This window comes from Sminthopsis crassicaudata, chromosome 3, assembly GCF_048593235.1.
Source record: "Sminthopsis crassicaudata isolate SCR6 chromosome 3, ASM4859323v1, whole genome shotgun sequence".
NCBI classification, from domain to species: Eukaryota; Metazoa; Chordata; class Mammalia; order Dasyuromorphia; family Dasyuridae; genus Sminthopsis; species Sminthopsis crassicaudata.
Window position 1 is genome coordinate 435,844,712 of NC_133619.1, and position 22,749 is coordinate 435,867,460.

The 22,749-nt window shown below is 34.4% G+C and overlaps 1 protein-coding gene across 3 annotated transcripts in view; it reads right to left on the bottom strand.

Moving 5' to 3' along the window:
* MTX2 (metaxin 2) overlaps window positions 1–21,262 on the bottom strand; it is an 83,598-nt gene extending 62,336 nt beyond the window's left edge. Inside the window, exon 1 of one of the 3 annotated variants that reach the window (XM_074303029.1) lies at window positions 20,579–21,262. In XM_074303029.1, the coding sequence (XP_074159130.1) occupies window positions 20,579–20,618 (40 nt within the window). In that variant the 5' untranslated portion in view covers window positions 20,619–21,262. Of the gene's footprint in view, window positions 1–20,041; window positions 20,273–20,578 lie in introns of those variants that run through there. The other 2 variants (XM_074303030.1, XM_074303028.1) reach the window with 2 other exon arrangements.
* Window positions 21,263–22,749: the final 1,487 nt, after the last annotated feature.

Below are 22,749 nucleotides of genomic sequence, written 5' to 3' on the forward strand. Positions count from 1 at the left end.
GAGCAATCTGGAGCTATTCTCAAAAAGTTGTCAAACTGGGCATACCCTTTGATCCAGCAGTATTTCTATTGGCCTATACCCTAAAGAGATCTTAAAGGAGGGAAAAGGATACCCACATGTGCAAAAAATGTTTGTGGCAGCTCTTTTTGTAATGGCAAGAAACTGGAAAATGAGTGGATGCTCATTAGTTGGGGAATGGCTGAATAAGTTATGGTATATGAATGTTATGGAATATAATTGTTCTGTAAGAAATGACCAGCAGGATGACTTCAGAGAGGCCTGGAGAGACTTACATGAACTGATGCTAAGTGAAACGAACAGACCCAGGAGATCATTGTACATGGCAACAACAAAATTATACGATGATCAATTCTGATGCACATGGCTCTTCTCAACAATTGAATTGACTCAGACTAGTTCAAATTGTTTAGTAATGAAGAGAGCCATCTACACCCAGGGAGAGGACTGTGGGAACTGAGTGTGGACCACAAAATAGCATTTTCACTTTCTGTTGTTGTTTGCTTGTATTTTTATTTTCTTTCTCAGATTTTTTTTTCCTTTCTAGATCTGATTTTTCTTGTGCAGCAAGATATCTATGGATATGTGGATATGTACACATACATTGGATTTAACACATATTTTAACATGTATTGAAATATCTGTTATCAGGGGTGAGGGGAAGGAGGGAAATTTGCAAGGATCAGTGTTGAAAAATTACCCATGCACACGTTTTGGAAATAAAAAGCCTTAATAAAAATATAAATAAAAATAAACCTGTCATTCCTACCCAACTGGAGAAATCTGTTAGTTTTGGCAGGGTACATGAAGAAAATATCATTATTCATTATGAAGGAACTTAAAATCTCCACTTTTTATACCCCCAGTAGTCAGGTGTAACTGCACATAAAAGCATTACAGGAGACTTTTCATTACAACTAAAGGCAACTTAATATGACCCAGAGGACCATAATACCCTCTCAAAATTGGCACAGATCCCCCAGAGCAGGCATTCTTTAAAGGAACATAGTGGAATGAGTTTTAGGATGATCAAATAGGTCACTCCTGTCACATTATTCCCATTTTGTATATGGAGAGCCTGGGGGAAAGGGGGAGGAAAAATCAGTTAATAATTTGCTCAGCATCATTAGGCAAGAATTTTCAACTTTTCTTTTCAGAAGCAGTGTTCAATAATTTCAGAAAAGTAGTAGACTCCTACTTATCACAGAAATAGCAATCTGGTAAATTAAACACCAAGGAACAAGCTGAGAAAATTAATGAATATGGAGGGAAAAATAAAGGAAAGAAAAAAATCCTGGAATGACAGTTTTAATACTGGCAAAATGATGAATGCATCCAAAAAAATAAAAATCACTCACAATTTATATGAAACAATCAAAATAAATGTCAAATTAAAAGGAACAAAGTTATATATATATATATATATATATATATATATATATATATATATATGTAGGTAGTACTCCCCAAGCCATCATTTTAAAATAGTTCAGGGCGTATGGTTCTATCACAGAGAACACTGAGGAGAAAAGAAAGATCAGAAATACCAGCTTATTTTTCTTCTAGTATAAAGTCTTCTCAGTTTTGTGCTTTACTTTGATTAAAATATTTTTATCCTTTATAAAACTAGGTACATACACAACATAATTTTCAACAAATGTGCTTCATTCTGCTCTCCTCCCCCCCACATAAAAATATTCTTTGTCTCTGTATACAGAGTTCCAGTCAAGAGCCTGGCACATAGTAGTGGGCATTTCATAAATACTTATTAACTGTTTGTTTACAGAAGTAACTATAATAGAGTCTCATTTCACTGGCTGAGGTTCTGAAGCAATGGTTAAGATAAAAAAAAATAAAAATAAAAAAAAAATCAGATACATTCAAAATTTATACTTGAAAATCCCTTGAATTGCTCAAAAAAATAGAGTAATTTTAAGCAGCAACCACAGAAAAGGAATCAGATCTCTTTACAGGATGAAAGTCTGTATCAGATCAATCTGTATAAGATAATGGTTACTATGGAAACTAGATTTTATTTTTCAATATAGCTAGGTATTGACTAAAAGAGATAATAGCAATGCATCCTTTTTAAAAATTAGTGAAGTTTAATGCTTACATGAAAAATACAGAGAAAGAATTGGACATGCAACTAAAAAAGCTAGAAAAAGAAAAAAAAAAAACAATTAAAAATACCATTTAGAAGTTCTGAAAAATCAAAGGAGAAATGAATAAAACTGAAAGTTTAAAAAACTATTCTACTAATAAACAAAAGTTTGTTTTAAGAAAAAAACAACACAATAAACTTGTGTTTACTTTGATTAGAAAAAGTTAAGAAAACCAAATTACCACAATCAAAAATGAAAAGGGTAAAGTTATTACCAATGAAGAGGAAATTAAAGTAATAATTAGAAGCTATTTACTCAATTATATGCCAAAAAATCTGATAACCTAAGTGAAATGAATGAATACTTTACAAAAGCATAAGATTTCCCAGGTTAACAGATGAGGAAACAAATTACTTAAACAGTCCCATTTTAGAAAAAGAAATTGAGCAAGCCATTAATGAACTCCTTAAGAAAAAATCTCCAGGGCCAAATGGATTTACAAGTAAATTCTAACAAACATTTAAAGAACAAATGATTCTAGTACTACATAAACTATTTGAAAAAATAGGGAAAGGAGTCCTACCAAATTCCTTTTATGATACAGATATAATGCCGATCCCTAAACCCGAAAAAGCAAAAACAGAGAAAGTTATAAGCCAATTTGTGCAATAAATTTTGATGCAAAAATCTTAAATAAAATATTAGGAAAGAGATTATAGCAATTTATCACCAGGATAATAATACACTATGACCAAGTGAGATTTATACCAGGAATGCAGGACTGGTTCAGTATCAGGAAAACTAACAGCATAATTGACCATATCAATAATCAAACTAACAGAAATCAATATCAATAAAGAAAAAGCATTTGACAAATACAATATGGGTATTCTTATTAAAAATACTAGAGAGCACAGGAAAAATGGAATTTTCCTTAAAATGATAAGTAGCATCTATCTAAAGTCATCAGCAAGCATTATATGTAATGGAATAAACTAGAAGCATTTCCATTAAGATCAGGGGTGAAACAAGATTGCTCTGTATTGCCATTCAATATTGTACTAGAACTGTTAGCTTTTACATTAAGAATAAAAAGAAATTTGAAGGAAATAAAGTAGCTAACAAGGAAAGAATATTCTCTCTTTGTGGATGATATGATGGCATACTTAAAGAATCCCTAGACAATCAACTAAAAACTACTAGAAACAATTAATAACTTTGCTAAAGTTACTGGATATAAAATAAACCCACATGAGCATTTCTATGCATTACCAACAAGATCCAGCAGCAAGAATAAAAAAAGAAATCCCATTTAAAATAACTGTCAATAATATAAAATATTTGCCAAGGCAAAGTCAGGAACTATATGAACACAATTACAAAACACTTAATACAAATAAAATTAGATCTAGACAACTGGAAGAATATAAAGTGCTCATGGATAGGCTGAGCTAATATAATTAAAAGACAATTCTACCTACATTAATCTACTTATTCAGTGCCATACCAATCAAACTGCAAAGAAATTTCTATATAAAGTTAGAAAAAAATAACAAAATTCATCTGGAAGAACAAAAGGTCAAGAATTTCAAGGGAATTAATGAAACTATGAATATGAAGTGTCAGACTCCATTTCCCTTATAGGAGTTTGCCACTATAGAAGTCAGTCTCTTAGCAAAACTGGCTTTCTGCCCAACAATAAACTTTCATTTTTTCCAATTAGTAATTCCGGGTTTCATGAATTCTTTCATGAAGAACCCGTGCCAACCAAAAGGGGATTTTAACAATTCTCTAACTGCTATTAACCTCATCAAAATTATGCCCAAAGACTATCAAATTGTGCATACCCTTTGATCTAGCAATGTCACTACTGGGTCTGTAACCCAAGGAGAACATAAAAAAGGGAAAAGTTTCCACATGTGCAAAAATGTTGGTAGCAGCTCCTTTTTTTAGTAACAAGGAACTAGAAATTGAGTGGAAGCCCATCAATTGGAGAATACCTGAATAAGTTGTGGGATATGAATGCTATTCACTGAATAAGTAGATTAATGTAGGTAGAATTGTCTTTTAATTATATTAGCTCAGCCTATCCATGAGCACTTTATATTCTTCCAGTTGTCTAGATCTAATTTTATTTGTATTAAGTGTTTTGTAATTGTGTTCATATAGTTCCTGACTTTGCCTTGGCAAATATTTTATATTATTGACAGTTATTTTAAATGGGATTTCTTTTTTTATTCTTGCTGCTGGATCTTGTTGGTAATGCATAGAAATGCTCATGTGGGTTTATTTTATATCCAGTAACTTTAGCAAAGTTATTAATTGTTTCTAGTAGTTTTTAGTTGATTGTCTAGGGATTCTTTAAGTATGCCATCATATCATCCACAAAGAGAGAATATTCTTTCCTTGTTAGCTACTTTATTTCCTTCAAATTTCTTTTTATTCTTAATGTAAAAGCTAACAGTTCTAGTACAATATTGAATGGCAATACAGAGCAATCTTGTTTCACCCCTGATCTTAATGGAAATGCTTCTAGTTTATTCCATTACATATAATGCTTGCTGATGACTTTAGATAGATGCTACTTATCATTTTAAGGAAAATTCCATTTTTCCTGTGCTCTCTAGTATTTTTAATAAGAATACCCATATTGTATTTGTCAAATGCTTTTTCTTTATTGATATTGATTTCTGTTAGTTTGATTATTGATATGGTCAATTATGCTGTTAGTTTTCCTGATACTGAACCAGTCCTGCATTCCTGGTATAAATCTCACTTGGTCATAGTGTATTATTATCCTGGTGATAAATTGCTATAATCTCTTTCCTAATATTTTATTTAAGATTTTTGCATCAAAATTTATTGCACAAATTGGCTTATAACTTTCTCTGTTTTTGCTTTTTCGGGTTTAGGGATCGGCATTATATCTGTATCATAAAAGGAATGTTATTGTTCTGAACTTTGGAGACTGAATGTGAATCAAAATATAGTATTTTCACTCTTTTATTGTTGTTACTGGGGTTTTTTTGTTTTTTCTTTTCACTTTTTTATCTCTCTTTCTTTTTCCTTCCTTCCTTCCTTTCGCTGAGGTAATTGGGGTTGCCCAGGGGTACACAGCTAGGAAGTGTTAAGGGTCTGAGGCCGGATTTGAATTCAAGTCTTCCTGACTTCAGGGTAGATGCTCTATCCACTGTGCATTCTAGCTGTTAGAATCACCTCCAACAAGAGTTCTCCCAGATTAGATTTTGTCTTATCTCCAGGTTATGGTAGTGGATAAAAGATAAAATGACAGAGGAAACAAAGGTTCGAACTTCCAAACATTTGATTATTAAGCAATGCATGCCAATTAATCAATAATTCAAGACTACTAGCCTTCCTCAGCTCTGGCACTGACATCGAATATAGAAGAGGACTTTTATACATTAAAAACAATCAAATTGGAGCAGCTAGGTGGTGCAGTGGATAGAGCACCAGCCCTTAAGTCAGGAGGACCTGAGTTCAAATTTGACCTCAGGAACTTAACACTTCCTAGTTGTGTGACCCTGGACAAGTCACTTAACCTCAATTGCCTCAGGGGAGAAAATCAACTAAAACCAAATAATTAAAAGAAAATAATTTACTATACAGATTGAATTAATTAGATTAGGTAATCTGCTTCCTAATTGTATGAAAGATTAGGGACTTTGCAAATTAGATGGAAGAGAATGAAGAGATTTGATTCTCTCATATCAACAATCAAAGGAACACAGAAACAGTAATAATTTTCAGGTAAGAAATATGAAATGCTTGAAATACGCATTATTGAGAAAACTTTCTGCATCAGTCTTTGGGTCCAAATGGATTTCTAGTCAGCATAACCTAAACAACAGGGAAGTTTTCCAGTTTCCCAGCTATACAAGAGTAGGTTCAAACAATACAATAAGGTTTATTACCAATTTCCACAATTGAATAAAGCTTCCTCATAAGACAGAATTTAGACTAGACCTATCACAAAATGAAGTCAGTGTGGTTTACTCAAAACCTATAATTAACTACTTGTAGTCCAATCCCCTCAATTCCCTCACTAATTATATATACTTTGTATTTGATTGTATAATAGTTCTCTTCCTAATTCCATTCTCCACTAGGTAAACTCATCCAAGGCAGAGACCATTTAGCTTTTTAACTTCAACACAAAGTACAGTGTCCAGCACAAAGTAGTTGCTTAAATGTATGTTTCCTGAATTGAATTGAGATAAGCCAAAATCACAAATAAAGAAGAAATTTTTCTGCTTATCTAATGAATGCAAGTTTCTTTAGCTATAGAATTCCTTTTGTAAATATTCTTTGTTTAAGCTAAATTTTTAAATTATTTTTATTCCTTGAACCTATATTCATTGATGATAAAAGAAGCAGGCTCAAACATATGGCCTAGATAAGGGAGAAACCATTTTGGAACAATCTTTCAGGGACAATCCATAGCATAGATTCATCATAGCTAAAGATCAAATACCAGCTTACATGGGGCTAATATCAAATGCTTGTCCCCAGTTTTCTCTTAATAACTAAAATTAGAAATTCCAGTTCTGAAGCACTACAATAGGAAAACCTGTAGCAATAATAATCATATTATAAGAATCTAATAGAAAAATAAACATCAGTTTTATTTTAACATTAAGTTTTATTTATGTGATATATTTCATAATATTTGTAACATACAAGACAATGAAAACCACATGCAAAATTAGAGAGTTAAAAAATATTCTATTTCTGCTGCATATTTAAAAGAGAAAAGTCAGCTAAGGGTCAAATTTTTAAAGATTCATCTGCCAATATCATTTTAAAGAGATGAAACCCATTGAAGTTCTGTTGTCCATTCAATGTTTAATTAGTAGCATAATTCACTTATACAACAACTCATGTAAAATACTTAAAAGCCAGTGCTCTAAACTGAACCAAATCTTGAAATATGGCATCTGTGGGAAAATCCAATTGTAATGTCTAAGGAGAATTCACAGATCTGAATAAATATATAAACAAGATGCCTGTTTCTAAAAATGCAAATAAAAAAATCCACACAGGTTTGGAGTCACACAGTTTGGCTTACATAAAAATGCTTCAAAATAAAAACATATAATCAGCAAAAAAGCACAGCTAAGTGTACAAACCCAATGAAAGGCATTTTATGGTTTCTATTTTGCTAACGCAGTTACAGTTAATGGAAATTGCCATGACAAAATGATTGTTTTTATGAAAAGAGGCCGCTTTATTACTAACCAATCAAATTTCATTTTTATTACTGATGTTAAAAAGTTCAAAACCACTATTCATTCCTAGAGCATACAGAAATAAGAAAAGTGTTCAAAACTAGAGTAGAGATTCATTTAAAAAGCAATAAAAAATTAAAGCATATATTTCTTTTACTGGCAGAGCAAATACTTCACTACACATAAATATGCTTGTTCAAATTTGGTTGCTTATTATATAATTCCTTGTCTTTTAGTGATGAATGAGTGTGGATTTTCAATGTCTCTTCAAAATGTTTGGTCCATCTGACAACTGCTTATCAAAATACAAATGTTTCAAAAATGGTTTAAATATATAATATGGTGATATATATGTACTAATATATATATGATGCAATATGTCATGTATATTATAATATGTACTATATATTATTTTCTATTTTATATTATAAATTTATATATATATATATATATATATATATATATATATATATATATATATATATATATATATATGTCCGTGTAAATAAATAATTTAAGTGTTTTAGCAAACATCTAAGTGCCAGGAAAGCAAGTTCTCAAACAAAAGGAAAAATAAAATTTACGGCATACTAATTAACAGACATGCTTATTAACTAAGCTAAAGAAACACTTAAAAAAAAAAAAAAAAGGTATTGCTACAGTAAGAAATATTGAAGTCCTAAAATCAAACATTAACACTGGCTTAACTATTAACAATTTCAAGACCAGAGCAACTCATTAACATTCTCTTTCAAAATCTAAAGGTGGAAAAAGTTCTTTTAAGTACTAAAAAGGAACCAGACTGGTTTTCACTGCTGTCAAAGTAGTATAGCAAAAACCCTTTAAAGAGCCTAAAATACCATTGAATTTTTTTTTTAATTTGTTCTTTTTTCTTTATATGATAACCTCCACCCACCCACCATATATACCCTTTGTCTCCCAACAAGCAAGGCTCATTAATTAAGCAAGCACTACAATGAGCATCTTTATATGGATACACATAAAAGTTCTGATTTCAAAACCTGGAAACACCTACATATACTAATGCTGAGAGAAATGAGCAGAGCCAGGAAAACATTGAACACAGTAATAAAATTATGTGGTCAACTGTGATGGACTCGGTTCTTCTCAACAATTCAGTGATTCAAGGCAATTCCAATAGGACCTGGGAGGGGAAATGCTAATAGTATCCAAAGAGAGAACTAGGAGGATTGAAAGTGGATAGAAACATAGTATTTTCACTTTTTTGCTTGTCTTGTTTTTCTTTCTCTTGGTTTTTTTCCCTCTTGGGTCTAATTTTTCTTGTACAACATGACAAATATAGAATTGTTTTTTATCAGATTGCCTGCTATCTTCGAGTGGGGGGAGGTAAGGGATAAAAAATTTAAAATACAAAATCTTACAAAAACAGATGCAGAAAACTATCTTTACATGTGTTTTGAAAAATTAAAGACTACAGGGGGGAAATTTTTTTTTTTTTTAAGTTCTTCCGATTTCTAGCTTCTGGCTCTGAAAAGATTTTCCCTAATTCTGGGAAACTCTCAGAAAAATAACAGAAAAAAATGTATAGAACACCTTTATTTTCAAAAGCTGAATATTACAAGTTTGTAAGTATTCTTTCCAAAATTCTGTTGACAAAAGTACTGTGATTTAAGTATTCAGGTATATAGTCCCAATATCTTTTACAATCATATTAAAAAAAAAAAAACAAAAGCACCCTGAATTTAAGTCATAGCACACTCACCAAATTCTCATCTTGGTCATACCTTCCCATCTTTTTAAGCTTAATAAGACATCCTAAACTATTTTTCACATTCAATTCTTCAATTATTAATGAAATTACAAAAGGTGGGGCCTAACTATAATCCAAAAATTACCAAAAAATGCCATGCTCCCTTTGATTACATTATCTTTCAAGAGTTTACATGTTCTATGAGCTACAACTTCAAAGCCATTTTCTGAGATCATATGACAAAAGCTAGTACAAAAGGCCAGAAATGCAATGTTAATCAAGGTATCATAAAGAATACAGGAAAACAGTGAAAATACTATGCTTTGATCTACATTCTGACTCCATGGTTCTCTCTCTAGTTGTGGATGGTATTTCCCATCAGGTCTATCCAATAACTTTTAATCTGTTTCCACAAAAAGAAAACAAAGAGAAGGCCCAGTTTTATCAAAAACAAAAGCTTCTTTCAAGAAGGAATAACTTCAGTGAATAGCACAGTACCTGTCACACAGTAGGCACTTAATAAATATTGATGGGGGGAGGGGAAAGGAATAGAGAAAGCTCCCATACCGTCAATTTCCAATCTCTTAAGGGAAACAAAAGTGTATATAATAGAAAAAATGCTGGACTAGGCATTAAGAGTTCTGGAGGTTCTAATTATGGTTCTGACATTAACCTATTGTATTCTTTGGGTTAGGTTACTTATTTCTCTTGGCCTATATTTTCATCTTAAAACAAGGTTGAACCAAATGATCTCTAAGGTCTCTCAAGCTCTAACATACATAATTTTGTTTTGTAAGGCTATAACTGTTACCCAAATTATTAAAATGAAGAATCTGTGGCATAACAAGATTAAAAATTATGATCAAAATACAGCAAGTCATTGTGAAATACCAAGAAATATAATTTAGGAGTGTCAAGGAAAAAAAAGAGAATGGTTCCATGGATAAATAGTCAAAATTTATGGGCAGACATTTCTCAAAGAAATACAAATTATCAATGTACACTTGAATATTATTCAAATACTCTAATAAAAGAAATTAAAATAAAAACAAGCTAGATGTCAACTTTATTTCCATTAAATTTACAAATATATTTTTAAATTATAAAATTAAATGGTGATAAAGGAACAGTTCTGTGAAGAAACAATTATATCAGTTATATGGCTGACAACAGTGAAGTGGCATTGTAATTTTGGAAAGTAAAATGGAAATATAGTGTAAGAGTTACAAATGAACAGTTTTGTAACTGTTCGTGCCTTTTGACTCCGGTGACCCATTGCTAGGAATTTAATATTATGACATGACAATATATGGTAGATGATATGGTATAGTGTTATAACCTAATTTAATAGTCCAAGGTCAGTCAGCCAATAAGCATTTGTTAAAGTGTCAACTATATGCCAGATACTGGGATAAACATTAGGAATCCAAAAAAAGAGACAAAATATAATCCCTGCCCTCAAGGAGCTCATAATCTAATGGAGACAAAAACAGTCCAGGAATGAGATGACCAGTGCCTGTACAAGAGTGGTGGTTGTTTCAAGGGGAAAATGGGGCTATGGTGTGTAGGTGAAATAGACAAGCCTTGGCAGCAGATTAGAGTAAGAGAGTAAGGAGTTAAGGATGAAAGAAGGGAGAGGGGTTGGGAAAATGGTGGTGCTCTCAAGAGTAAGAAGAAAATTTGGGAAATGAGGAGTACTAAGAGAGAAAGAATGAGTTTTGTTTTGAACATGCTAGGTTTAAGATGTCTACTGGATATCCAACTCAAAATGCCTAATAAGCAGCTGGAGACATGAGCCTGGAGGGTAGCTGTGAGATCAGTGTTAGATAAGGAGATCTGAGAGTCAACAATATAGACTGACTCCATAGGAGCTGACTAAGTAATGGCTAAAGAACTTGTGATGTATGCTAATATAATCAAAAAATTATTATACCATAGTAAACAGCAAATATAACTGATAAAACAAAATTTTAAAAACAATGCAAATGACTATATCTTTGTACAATGTACTGCTGTTCAGTCATGTCAAGACTCTTTGTGTGACCCCACAGATCATACTGCCCATGGGGTTTTCTGGGCAAGGATCCCAGAATGATTTGCTACGTGGATTAAGAAAGGTTAAGTGACTTGCCCAGGGTCACACAGCTAGTATCTAAGGTAGACTTTGAAATCAAGTTCCTCTAAGTCCAGGACTCTATCCACTGTATCATCAAACAGCCTCTATCTAAAAATACAACACCCACCCCAACCCCCCCAAAACTGAAGAGATTAAGGACATAGAGAAGCAAATATAGTGTTTTTCTTTGCTACTTAACTATTTAGAATTTAAAGTAGTACAATGGTTCTTAGTTCTGTGAAATTTGATTATTTTCACTTTTTTTTTTAATTTTTACAAAAATTTTATGCATAGGTAATTTCCCAGCATTGACAATTGCAAAACCTTTTGTTCCAACTTTTCCCCTCCTTCCCCCAGATGGCAGGTTGACCAATACATGTTAAATATGTTAAAGTATAAGTTAAATATCATATATACACACACACACACACACACACACACACACACACACACACACAGAGTTATTTTTCTGTACAAAAAGAATCGGACTTTGAAACAGTGTACAATTAGCCTGTGAAGGAAATCAAAAATGTAGGCAGACAAAAATATAGGGATTGGGAATTCTATGTAGTGGTTCATAGTCATCTCCCAGAGTTCTTTCACTGGGTGTAGCTGGTTCAATTCATTACTGCTCTTATTGGAACTGATTTGGTTCATCTCATTGTTAGAGAGGGCCTCGTCCATCAGAATTGATCATCATATAGTATTGTTGCTGAAGTGTATATTTTTACTTTTGATGATTAAATTTAGACATTTTTTAAAATAAAAAGATCTGAAACTCAAACTAATCTAAGAATCCAAAAGGCTTAATAAATTACTTATTCTCCAGTAATACTTGCCAAAATGAGTAAAAAGTGATCCTAAGGCTTAATGGAAACCTAAACTCTGTATATTCCTATTTACCAGGGTAGTTTTCAAGACTGGCAATGTCAGACAGGAATTACATACAAACTAAAGAAACAAATTAGGAAGGAAGGAAATAAATTCTGGATAAGAGGGTTGTTGGCTCTTGCCAATGACCAAGAAAGAACTAGTGGCAAAGACTGTTGTTTGTCCTTCATTCTCAGAGACTCATGACATAAGGGAAATGGTGCCTTGAGGAAGTTGGATTTCAATGGCAAAGGTGGAACAATATTGAAGAACCTGTCACCCAGCAGTCAGTGCGTTAGTAGGCAGAAAGCAAAAATTCAGATAAGGTGAAACAAAGGCTTCAAATTTCTTCCTGCTGAGCTTCCAGTTCATCATATACATCTCCACTGAAAAATACCTGAAGGGCATCTACAATCTAAACACCATTCATTCTCTTTTCCAGAGAGCAAAATAAATGCTTTGCTCTCTGGTATCATAAAGAACAATATGTGTACAATTTACCAAAGTATACATTTTTACTTAAAATAAGTAACCTAGAATTCCACATTATGAGCTTCATTCACATAATTTCAGTTACAGTGAATAAACAAAACATTCAAATTAACCAAGAACAATTTTCAAATCCTGTCAAATTCACTACTAGGGCAAAACCAGATTAAAGTAATAAAATGTCAGGAGGACACCAAATGTGACAAGAGGGTGATAGCCTTAAGGAACAAGCTAGAAGGGCTGCTAGGCAATGAAGTATAGAGCACCAGACTTGTAATCATATACCTGGAGAGGGTTCAAAGATAACCTCAAACACTTCCCAGCTATGTGGCTCTAGGGAAGTCACTTAACCCCAGTTTGCCATTTCCTCTCATCTATAAAAGGGACATAATATCTACTTCCTATGGCTGTTATAAGAATCAAATAATTGTAAAAACACTTAGCACAGTGCCCAAAACATAATAAGTGCTATATAAAATCAAGGCACAAATCCAGAAGAGAATTATGTCAAAACAATTATAAGTCTCAAAGAAAAATGTGAACTGGACACAAGTCCAACAGAAATTCCAAGAAGAGCTCAAAAATGATTTTCAAATTCAAATATGAGTCACAGAGGAAAAATTGGATAAAGAAATAAAAAGAGAAGAAATTTATGAAATAACAATAGTTTGGTAAAAGAGGCAGAGAAATACTAAAGATAATAATACCTTAAAAACAAAACTGGGGGGGGGGCAGCTAGGTGGCACAGTGGATTGGGTACCCACCCTGAAATCAGGAGGACCTGAGTTCAAATCCGACCTCAGACACTTAATATTTCCTAGCTCTGTGATCCTGGGCAAGTCACCTAACCCCAATTACCTAGGCATAAAAAGAAAAAAAAAAAAAAAAAAAAAAAAATGGCTAAATGGAAAAAGAAATACATAAACTCACTAAAGAAAACAATTCCTTAAAAATTAGAACTGAGCAAGTACAAGCTAATGACCCCATGAGATACCAAGAAACAATAAAACAAAGTTAAAAGAAATAACTATGACCTCCTTGAGAGCAGAGGCTATCTTTTGCTTTTTTTATCTCCTTAGTGCTCAGCAAAATACTGGGCACATAGCAGTGTTTAATAAATGTTTACTAACTTTTGCCACTTAGTCAAGTGACCGATAAAAAAAAAATTTCAATTTCTTCCTTTGAAACCTATTTTGGACAAGCAAAAAGTAAGCTTTCATATAAAGACAAAAATCAGCAGAATCTGTTCCACATTCTTTTACTATCCCATACCTCTCTCACAATATTTTAAATTTTTTTTACTAGCAAGCAGTTTTACTGACATATATCATGTCACAGATTATTACAAAAAATTAATTAATTTCTTAAAATGAAAAGCTACAAATCTGAACTCTGCTACCCTAAGACATCTGTAAATTAAGAAAGTATGGCTAGATGTTGAAGAGCTAAAATCTATCTCTAGGGTTTGCCACCTCCAAAATTCTATCAATTCTATTTCATTAGATCGGTGGTATTAGGAATGTATCTTTCCTCCTCATGTACAGAGGGCAATTCATCCAGTCATTATTAATTTGTCAATGCTCTCCAATGAATCCTCCAGCACAAATTTGTTATTGTTTGTCCTTCATTTCAAACAGGCCCAATGACATTATGGAATAATATCTTGACTTGTAAACAAATTGGCTTTTTAAGGGAGACACATCACTGAACAAAGTTGCTGCCTTCCTCTCTCTTCCTGAGTCATCAAAGTCCAATTGCAGAACAACAGTCAAGATGACTGGTAGTGGTCTGGGATGCTTTGACTGACCCTAGCATCTGCAATGTCTGACAAGTTCTAAGTTGATATTTGAAGTAAACTTAAAGATTCAAAGAGGCAAAGGTTAAAAAGAAAGTATACACCAGGCACAGGGAAAGAGCTTATACAAAGGCACATAGAAATGGAGAGTTGTTTGCAAGGAACCAAAAGTGTAAGTGAAGTTTGACTGGCTTTGTAGTAAGAAGATATAATACATATTGAAGAGTAATAATATATATATGTCTAGAAATACAATTGTAGCCAAATTCTGGAAGGGATAATCCAACCCTGTCAATTTACAAATGAGGAAATTAAAACACAAAGTAAAGATTATAAATTGAACAATTAGCCAAATGCAATCCACAATGTTCTCTGTCTCTTACTGCCATCCTAGGCCCAGCTTATTATTTACATAATAGTCTTAAAATGAACAAACTGATGAAACAACTCAGAGAACTGCCACTCAACAACATATAATTCTGGAAAATTACCATTCTTTATCTATTTGATTTATTCCATGTGATTATTACCTCACAGATCTCAAAGAGAAGGACTTGTTGCAATCAGCACATATTATCAACAAAGAGTAGGATCTCACCAACTAAAAGAAATTCCAGAGCTACTTGAACTCTTTGCCCAGGAAAATAGGGAACACATTAGGAAAATATAGAACCCCATACCTCTCCCCCCCCCACCTAATTTCAATTGAAATTCAAATATAGTAGCCCTTTCAGACACAAGAAAGCCAAACTGATTTTGACTCTTCATTATTTAAAGGAACCACAAATTAAGAGTTCATCCAGTCACCATAAATTCTCAGAGGATCTAGATTCTATGTGTCATGAAACCCTTAAGTAATCTGATAAAGCTTTTTTCTCAAATGAGATATTTGTAAAGCACTTAACTCAGTGCCTGGCAAATAGGAATCTAATAAATGATTGTCCCCATCTGCTTTCTCTGGAAAAAAATAATACATACAGTCATAAGATTACCAAAAAACCCAATTTTATTGAGAGTTAAACTCTCTTCCTAACCAAGTCCATATCCACCACCAAATCTCTCCCCTCAAAAAAAAAACCCCACTATTTCATAAACCCCCTTACTGTGGACTCTAGGTTAAGAATTCCCTTCTCTCCCTAATGAATATTGATGCTAAAATCTTAAATAAAATATTAGCAAAAAGACTACAGAAAATCATCCCCAAGATAATACACTATGACCAAGTGGGATTTATACCAGGAATGCAGGACTGGTTCAATATTAGGAAAACTATAAGCATAATCGACTATATCAATAACCAAATTAACAAAAACCATATGATCATCTCAATAGATGCAGAAAAAGCATTTGACAAAATCCAACATCCATTCCTACTAAAAACATTTGAGAGTATAGGAATAAATGGAGTATTCCTTAAAATAATCAGGAGCATATATTTAAAACCATCAGTAAACATCATATGTAATGGAGATAAACTGGAACCTTTCCCAGTAAGATCAGGAGTGAAACAAGGTTGCCCACTATCACCATTACTATTCAGTATTGTATTAGAATTGGCAATAAGAGTCTAGAAAGAGATTAAAGGAATTATTGTAGGTAATGAGGAAACCAAACTATCACTCTTTGCAGGTGATATGATGGTATACTTAGAGAACCCCAAAGAGTCTGCTAAAAAGCTATTAGAAATAATTCATAACTTTAGCAAAGTTGAAGGATATAAAATAAATCCACATAAATCCTCACCATGTTTATTCACTACCAACAAAACCCAACAGCAAGAGATACAAAAAGAAATTCCATTCAAAATAACTGTCAATAGTATAAAATATTTGGGAATCTAGCTACCAAAGAAAAGTCAGGAATTATATGAGCAAAATTACAAAACACTTGCCACAAAAATAAAGTCAGATTTAAATAATTGGAAAGATATTAAGTGCTCTTGGATAGGCCGAGTGAATATTATAAAGATGACAATACTCCCTAAACTAACCTATTTATTTAGTGCTATACCAATCAGACTCTCAAGAAACTATTTTAATGACTTAGAAAAAATAACAACAAAGTTCCTATGGAAGAACAAAAGGTCGAGAATTTCAAGGGAATTAATGGGGAAAAAAAAAAAAAATCAAATGAAGGTGGCCTAGCTGTTCCTGATCTAAAACTATGTTATAAAGCAGCAGTCACCAAAACCATTTGGTATTGGCTAAGAAATAGACTAGTTGATCAGTGGAACAGGTTAGGTTCACAGGACAAAATAGTGTACAATTATAGCAATCTAATGTTTGACAAACCCAAAGATCCCAACTTTTGAGATAAGAATTCATTATTTGACAAAAACTGCTGGGAAAACTGGAAATTAATATGGCAGAAATTAGGCATGGACCCACACTTAACACCACATACCAAGATAAGATCAAAATGGGTCCATGATTTAGGCATAAAGAACGAGATCATAAATAAATTAGAGGAACATAGGATAGTTTACCTCTCAGACTTGTAGAGGAGGAAGGAATTTATGACCAAAGGAGAATTAGAGATCATTATTAATCACAAAATAGAAAATTTTGATTACATCAAATTAAAAAGCTTTGTACAAACAAAACTAATGTAAACAAGATTAGAAAGGAAGTAACAAACTGGGAAAACATTTTTGCAGTTAAAGGTTCTGATAAAGGCCTCATTTCCAAACTATATAGAGAACTGACTCTATAAGAAATCAAGCCATTCTCCAATTGATAAATGATCAAAGGATATGAACAGACAATTTTCAGATGATGAAATTGAAATTATTTCCATTCATATGAAAGAATGTTCCAAATCACTATTGATCAGAAAAATGCAAATTAAGACAACTCTGAGATACCACTACACACCTGTCAGATTGGCTAAGATGACAGGAAAAAATAATGATGAATGTCGGAGGGGATGTGGAAAACTGGGACACTAATACATTGTTGGTGGAGTTGTGGAAGTATCCGGCCATTCTGGAGACCAATTTGGAACTATGCCCAAAAAGTTATCAAAATGTGCATACCCTTTGACCCAGCAGTGCTACTACTGGGCTTATATCCCAAAGAAATTCTAAAGAAGGGAAAGGGATCTGTATGTGCCAAAATGTTTGTGGCAGCCCTTTTTGTAGTGGCTAGAAACTAGAAAATGAATAGATGCCCATCAATTGGCGAATGGTTGGGTAAATTATGGTATATGAATGTTATGGAATATTATTGTACTGTAAGAAATGACCAGCAGGATGAATTCAGAGAGTCTTGGAGAGACTTACATGAACGATGCTGAGTGAAATGAGCAGAACCAGGAGATCATTATACACTTCAACAACGATACTGTATGAGGATGTATTCTGATGGAAGTGGTATCTTCAACATAAAGATCTAATTCAGATCCAATTGATCAATGATGGACAGAATCAGCTACACCCAAAAAAGGAACACTGGGAAATGAGTGTAAACTGTTTGCATTTTTCTTTTTCTTCCCAGGTTATTTTTACCTTCTGAATCCAGTTCTTCCTGTGCAACAAAAAAATTTGGTTCTACACACATATATTGTATCTAGTATATAGTATAACATATTTAACATGTATGGGAATGCCTGCCATTTAGGGGAGGGGGTGGAGGGAAGGAGGGGAAAATCTGCAACAGAAGAGAGTGCAAGGGATAAGTGCAAGGCATATGTACTGTCAAAAAAATCTATGTAAAATGTATGGGATTGCCTGTCATCGGGGGGAGGGTGTGGAGGGAGGGGGGGATAATTTGGAAAAATGAATACAAGGGATAATATTATTAAAAAAAAATTACTCATGCACTCACTGTGGGAAAAAAATTCTAAAAAAAAAAAAACCTAGTTATAATTATAAAATTAATTTAAAAAAAAAAATTTAAAAAAGAAGAATTTCCTTCTCGAGTGCATGTTTTAAATCTATATATCAATCAACAAATATTTATTAAGTATCTCCTATGTGTCTACTACTAATATAACAGGTGTCAAAGACAATCCCTGCCCTCAAGAAACTCAATCTAACCAGGGAGACAATATGTAAATATATACAAAACTGGCTATAATGCATCTGAGTACAAGTGAGGATATAAAGTATAAGACTAGAAATAGAGGCAGTAGCTAGGTTATAAAAAGCTTTGAATGCCAAAGAGAGCATTACTATTATTGAGTGGGGAATGATAAGGTCAGAATAACTAAATCAGTGATTTAGTGGTCAAATGGGTATCTCTGGTACTTTGCCTCAAGGTAAAAAGCAGTAAAAAATCATTTAAAAAGGACCAAACTAGAAATCTGGACAGCAAATTCTAATTCAGGCACTGACACTTTGCTGTTTAACGTTGGATAAGTTTCTGAAGGAAGTTCCTGAAGTTACTTGGAGAAGTTACTTGAAGGGGCTATTAAAATAGGGTTAAACTAGATTATTTCTACCATTCCTCATGACTCAAAAATTTTGAAAATGCAATTTTTCCTTCAACTAAAGCATCATGAAGGTCAGATGTAGCATTTGAACTATTAATAACTAAAATACTAAGAAGTGAATATTAAGTCTAACAAGCTATATGTTTAAAAGTAGTTTCTACATAGGTGTTATTAAATACACAGGAATCAGTGACTTCCAGAATTTAAAAAAAAACAACTGTAATTTGATGTTTTTATAAAGACAAAAATGCTTATGAAAGCATATTTAAAATTACATAACTGTTGTTTCTTAATTGATACAAAATCTAAAACAAAAAACTTAAATGCCAAAATTAAAGTCACATGCACAGAATGGACTGAAAAAGCTTTGGAGACTATTACACCTATATTGGGGCTTTGAACTTAATCTGCTTATAAAATGAATATCCCTTTGAAGATTTTTATGAATTGATGCAACATGAATTGAGCAGAACCAGGCAAAAATTGTACAAAACAACAGCAATATTTTAACAATGATCAATTGTGAAATCTTTAGCTGCTCTGATCAATACAATGATTCTTGACAATTCCAAAAAACTCATGATAAAAGATGCTAACCATAGTTAGAGAGAATGGATTTAACTTTTTTCTTTCACTTTTCTTGCTGTTTTTCTGCAGCATCCCTAATATGGAAATACATTTTGAATGTCTTCATATATCTAACTGGTATCATACTGCTTGCCTTCAAGGGGTGGAAGAGGGGCTAGACTGACGAGCAGTTTGGATCTCAAGAAAAGAACATTAAAAAAAAAAAAAGAATACCCACTTCTGGAGTCACAGCACTTTTTTTCTTGCTAACTTACTAACAATCTCTCCAAAATTCTCCTTACTTCTAAGTGTTTATTCAGACCAATTCCACAAATATTTACATGGCTTGAACTAAATGCAAAAGCATCGGGTGGAGTGTTAGCAATAGAAAAGCCTTAAAAAATTATACTAAATTTCCTCCGCCCTCAAGAAACTCACTTAGATTTTCCCCACTCCCTACTTAATTTTTAAGCATTTGACATTTTCGTAGTTTCTTCGTTTAAATTTCCTATTTTAGATTCTGATCATCAATATCTACAAAGGGTTACTTAATTTGCGAACAATCGCTGGATACCGAGGGTTTAATAAGAAGACATATTTGAAAACTTCAGGTTTTGCGGTCTGAGCCCCGAATTCAAATCCTGCCTGACGTATCCTGGACAAATAACCAACCTCTCCTGAACGCAATTTCCTCATCAGTTTCCACTTTGGAGCTAGGAGAGCCGGATGACGTCGGTTGACTAAATCTCCTTCCAGGATCCATGCTACTGCTTTTCTACTGAGGATTTCTGCCAATATCACGATATGAACAGTTCGTACTAAGAACACTCCCCTCCCCCATCTATAGTCCCTCGACCAGAACCAGGACTAGAGTAACACAGCAGACTTAATTCTGCCCCGCCCACCAGCCACCTCGGGAAGCGAACACTCCAAATCGGGGTCAAAGGGCAGCGGGCACAGTGACGTAGCCGGGACGCCCACCCCTCATAGCCCAATCCGCCAGTCTCATCTAACGTGCCCGGGGTATGATCCCCAGAATCCCTCAGAAACTCAAGCCCCTCGGCCCATGGTGGAAGCCGGACCCTCCAAGTTCTCCTCCCTCCCCCGCCCTAGGCAGGCAGCGGCTCCTGCGGTCACCCCCGGGGCCCGCACGGTGCCAGAAACCCCCTCACTCCAGCCGCTGCACCGGGGCGGAAGCGCACAAGCTACCTGCGACCTGGGAGACTAAGGCTTCGGCCACCAGGGACATGTTGACGGTGCGGCCACGTAGGCCTAGCCTCGCCGCCTGTGCTGCCTGCGCTTCTGGGCCGCGGCCCGCGCCTGCTCGCGGGGTAAAAACGGGGAGCTGAGCACGGCACTTCCGGGACGTTCTCCTTCCCTCCGGCCGGGGAAGTCGCACAAGGTTACAGCCGGAGCCTCCACAGGAACTTCCTGCGCAGTGACAACCACGCTGCCGGGCAGCCGGGGATGACTTCCCGCCCCGCGCGCCGCGCCGGCCCCTCCTCCTCCGAGCTGCCGCCAATCCTGTCTGCTTCTCAGTTTCCCCTTCTGTCCAAGGAGAGCGTGGGCTCACGTGACCTCTAGGGCCCTCTTCTCCCCTCCTAGTAGTAAAAAGCGAATTCCTGTGCTTGGCGTTCAGTGCCCGCTCCTGTCCTCCTTTTCAGGCACGCCCCCGTTAGGTTTGAACTCCTTAAGACTGGTTTTGTTCTTTGCCCTTCTTAGTTATCTCCGGTGTTTAAGACACTGCCTGATAAGTAGTCGGCGCGCAATGAATGATGGTGCTCATTAGACCATATCTCCCGTACATCCTCTTCTTTCCACTGACCACATACCTAACCCTAATATAAGTCTCCTCACCTGGGACCTTTACTAGCAGTGTCACTGGGCAATCCACTTTCCCTGAGTCTGTCTCAAGTCACGTGTAAAACGGTGGGCGGTGATAGTCCCCACGCGGAAGCGTTGTTGTGATTAAAGATTGAAAGATTAAAAAAAAAAAAAAAAAAAACTCTGAGGTGTCTTATGCCTATCAATGGCTAACAAAAAAGGAAAATGATAAATGTTGGAGAGGACGTGGGAAAAATTTGCTTAACTTACAATTGTCAGATGAAGAAATTAAAATCGTTTCTAGTAAAAAAAAAAAAAAAACCTCTAAATCACTTGATCAGAGATATGTAAATTAAAGCAATCATGAGATACCCAACACATCTCTCAGATGGACTAAAGTGACAGGAAAAGATAATGACGAATGTTGGAGGGAATCTGGGAAAGGTGGGGCACTGATGCATTGTGGGTAGTCCAGAGAGCAACCTGGAACTATGTTAGAAGGCAACCCAACTCTGCGTACCCTTTGATCCAATAATGTCACTGTTAGGTCTGTATTCCAAAGAAATCATAAAAAAGAGAAAGGGATTACATTTACAAACGTATTTATAATAGCTTTTTATGTATTGGGGGAAAATTGGAAACTAAGGAGAAACCCGTTGATTGGAGAATGGCTGAACAAGCTGTGATATGTGAATGGAATGGAGTAATATTGTGTAATAAATCATGAGCAGGCAGATTCAGAAAAACCTGGAGAGACTTGCATGAACTGATGGACAATGAAATAAGCAGAACCAGGAGATCACCATACAAAATAACTGCAACACTGTGTGATGATCAACTATGAATGACTTAGCTCTTCTCAGCAATGACAATTACAGGACAATTACAAAGGACTACATTCAGTTCTGGCACATAGGAGTATACATATATACTTGTGGACTGATTGATCTTCCTTTAGTATCTCCTTTCTCTTGTCTATGATGACTCTAGAGGAGAAAGTGGAGCTGGTGAGTTTACACAGCCCTCCCTCACGTAAATCCCTCACATACATCATGGTTCTCTTGAAGAACAACTAACAGCAACAACACTTGACTTTTGAAATCCCTTGTTCCCTTCAAAGCTTGAAGTCCCGCCTCCTACAAGAATCCGTTAGTGTTTCCTTTAGTTGTTGGTCTTCCCCCTCCCCAATCACTTTGTATTATATATTTTAAATATTCTAGGCATTCCTTATTTTCCCTCCACATACTTTATACAATGTCAGTTCCTTAAATTCAGGGACTATTTCCATTTTGGTTTTTTGTCCCTAGGACCTAATACATGCTTGGCATATAGTAGGGTAAATAACACTGTAAAGAAAAGCAACTTTATTTTTGTTGTTGTTATCCAAATATTTTTATATCTATTTAAAACTAAATGGAAAATAGGAAAAAGCAAAACACTAAAAGAAAGACAGAAAAGGAAAATCAAAACAAAACATTGACATGCCCAGGAGAACATAAGGATTCAAAATATTTAACAATAAATTTTCATTTCAAGAAAACATATATAATAATAGA